The 3,090-nt window shown below is 40.6% G+C and overlaps 1 protein-coding gene across 1 annotated transcript; it reads right to left on the reverse strand.

Moving 5' to 3' along the window:
• Positions 1-1,230: 1,230 nt before the first annotated feature.
• LOC308314779 (uncharacterized protein) lies at positions 1,231-2,710 on the reverse strand. Its single transcript, XM_080762458.1, has 3 exons — positions 2,498-2,710; positions 2,267-2,366; positions 1,231-1,659 (listed from the first exon to the last, which is right to left on the reverse strand). Exons 1-3 carry the CDS (start codon positions 2,605-2,607, stop codon positions 1,300-1,302), a joined length of 570 nt encoding a protein of 189 aa, XP_080618584.1. The 5' UTR covers positions 2,608-2,710; the 3' UTR covers positions 1,231-1,299.
• Positions 2,711-3,090: the final 380 nt, after the last annotated feature.

A 3,090-nucleotide genomic window follows, 5' to 3' on the forward strand; every position in this document is an offset into this window, starting at 1 on the left:
TTTTAGCTTACAAATTTCAGTTTCTTCTTTTTTACTTAATGTTATTGAATGCCTTTTTATGCCCTGTGTTTGTAAATGTGATTTACAAATAGTGTACTTTCCGTGCCTTACTCCGTAGTGTTCTTAAGAACTCTAAACAATTCTCACTAAAAGTAACAAAGTAAACAAAACCTAGAGCTACTCAACTCTCAAGTAGAAGTTATGAATCTTAACAATAAAATCAATCTTGCAAGTTCATGTGGTCAATGTATCTAGGACACCAGACCAACGGTTACCATTATCAATTGTAGACGTGCAGGGCCGGTTAATTCTAATTCTGCCAAACCAGTTAAAGTTTAACTGGTCTGGCAAAGTGGTCCTTTAACTGTTAAAGGACCACTTTACCACTTTTCAACCTATCTTCATATAATTGGTCCTAACTAATGTCCATGATATAATAGCACAATTTCTTTCTACTCAGTCTGTCTCATAGGAGGGCTGTGGCTGTAAGACATCATCGATGGGTAATCCAAGCTAATAATAATAAATTGCAAGCTTTCTATTCCTGAAGTCGTTCGTTCTCACTAGGGATGTGAGAACGATCCGATCATTTGATTTTGAGTATCTGCCGATACCGATTTATACCGAACCGATATTTATATTTTATAGAACACGTTTATGCCATATCACAATAGTACAATATCCCAAATCACAATTTCCAGTCTAATATCATGATATGGATATAATATTGATACTAAGGATTGCCATCGATCACCCGATCCGATCGGGACAACCCTAGTTCTCACAATAATAAAAATCTAAATATATAAAAAAATAAATCTGCCTAAAGATGATGTCACTGCTGGACGTGTTTCTGAACTGCCCACATAGCCCTCCTATGGTATTTTATCATGAACATCAGTGAGGACCAATTACAGATAGGTTGAAAAGTGGTGAAGTGGTGAAGTTAACTGCATTCACCTGGCATTCAAAGACGAACTAGTGATTGAATAGACAGATCGACTGACAAGAATGGAGGAATGCAAGATAAATGCAACTTCCACATGTAGGACAGAAAACCAGGACGGGGTCTCCAAGGTCCAGGGTTAGGGACCACAGAACTTGATTGACAAACAGGGTAAACTTCTGAGTGTTTATTTGAATAAAAGAGTGTGAAAAAATGGGCCCTCTCAGTCCATTTTTGCGTTTGCACACACACACACACACACACACACACACACACACACACACACACACACACACACAAATGAATGCTCAGGATTTACAGTGCAGAAACTATAAGTTCAACATAGCTCTTCCTTAGGTAAAGAAAATCTCCCGCACAAGCTGAAGGTCATCATCATCTTCTGCTGTAGGTGACTTATGAGTGTGTTCCGCTGCTCTGTCGGGCCCCAGCCCAGTGTTGTTCACTGGACCAATTTGATCCTGCAAGGCGATTGAACTGTGCCCTGCATGCCGCTGACATTCTGGGCTACTGGTGGTGGTGGTGTATGGCACTGTTTCCGCTTCAGTAATGTCAGTGTCGGTCTCTGAAACGTATGCCGGCTCCGGGACCTTAGAGGAACAACCAGCCAATGTTGAGTCTCTCACTGTCCGTTTTGTAGTGGGTGTCTTCCTGAAGCCTTTCCTCACCTTGTTGTCACTCGCCTTGTCTTTAACCTATGTACAGAATGACTCATTATTACGATGATGCCACAGCTGTAACAAGTCCCTGCGACATACTAGCGGCATGTCTAGGGGGTGTACTTACAAGTACATCAAGCAGAAACAGAAACAGATAGGCTCCTGCCCTATGGGCTCGGCAAGGCTTACTTACTTACTTTAAAGCTTGAATTATCCCCTTTCTATCTGCAACGTTTTTGTTTCATAAATCCACCCGTAGACATGTTATGAGCTACTTTGTCAATAAATTCCATGCAGGTGATCATCAAGTGTTCGAGTTTGGAAGCGCTAGTTGGAAATCACTCAACTGTTTTGAAATTGCACATAATGCAAGAGGTTGCATTATTGAAAAGTCGAACACGAAAGTAGCTCATAATATGTCTACGACTCTCTACGGTGGATTTTTATGAAAGCTTTCCATACAGCTGCTGTTGGTTACAATCAGACTTTTCTGTTTAGATGTATGTGCTGTGAAATGTGAATAGCTAGTGTTGCAACACTAGCTTCAACCATGCAGTAGCAAATTGCAGCTACTGAATGGGTACATAACCCTCAACAGTTTAAAACGGAGAAAGTGGATATGGATATGGAGAAAGTGCGCCACCTGAAGGTCGATCGGGAAATCACCATCTTCACATTTGGCTTGGATGAGGTATGAAACAGCTGCTTCCACTAGCTCTTTCTCATTCATACAATAGATGGTTCTGCAAAACAGAGATCAAAACGACGTAAGGACTTGGTTGTTGTCAGCAAAACATTGGTTATAGTGAAAGTGCCGCATTACATGTTAACGTCGCTTGACATTTTTTTTGCGTTTGTGTTTCGTTTTACGCACTTAGCAACTCTTCGCTTCCTACGTCCTCCCAGGGTCTCCGGCTTTTCTGTGGCTTTTTTCTCTTCTTTCTTTGCCATCCAGGTTGGCAATGGCCGAAGCTTCTCTGCCATATTAAATGACTCCAGTAAACAGATTTATATTCCCTCGTGTAATGCGACTACTGTGCGAGCAAACGAGCATAGCATGAGCAGATTCTTGTTGTGTTGTGCTCAAAATGTGCTACTGGTCGACTAGGCAAAAAAGACAACCATTGACCGTTAGCGCCTTGCAGTGGCCAAACATTTCAATGCATGTACAGTTATGTGGGGTTGTATCCTCTTACAGTTTTTGTATTGGCCTGCAGGCCTACCTTCCTTGGATTGTAGAGTCCTACCCATTCTACAATCTGTTAAATTTAAATAAATCAATCAATAGTACATTTCAAAGACAATGTTGTTATTTTGACGTCCAGCTATTTCTAGAAGGGGAGGAAAGCTACATTATGCATTTTGAAATATAGTGGAACATATAGTAGCAGATTTACAAGCTCGCTCCAAACGTGTAGATCGTTTACTATTATTTATATATATTTTTAAATATCTGGATAATCTTAA

Source organism: Protomyctophum bolini (genome assembly GCF_963924005.1).
Source record: "Protomyctophum bolini genome assembly, chromosome: 4".
Classification (NCBI taxonomy): Eukaryota; Metazoa; Chordata; class Actinopteri; order Myctophiformes; family Myctophidae; genus Protomyctophum; species Protomyctophum bolini.

Bases quoted from the DNA above. Each gene is read 5' to 3' on its own strand.
- LOC308314779 (XM_080762458.1), bottom strand. From the start codon at position 2,607: ATGGCAGAGAAGCTTCGGCCATTGCCAACCTGGATGGCAAAGAAAGAA. The intron at 2,367-2,497 runs GTGCGTAAAACG...TCTGTTTTGCAG, and splicing joins AGGAAGCGAAGAGTTGCTAA to AACCATCTATTGTATGAATG. The intron at 1,660-2,266 runs GTGGCGCACTTT...TTCTGTACATAG, and splicing joins ATTTCCCGATCGACCTTCAG to GTTAAAGACAAGGCGAGTGA.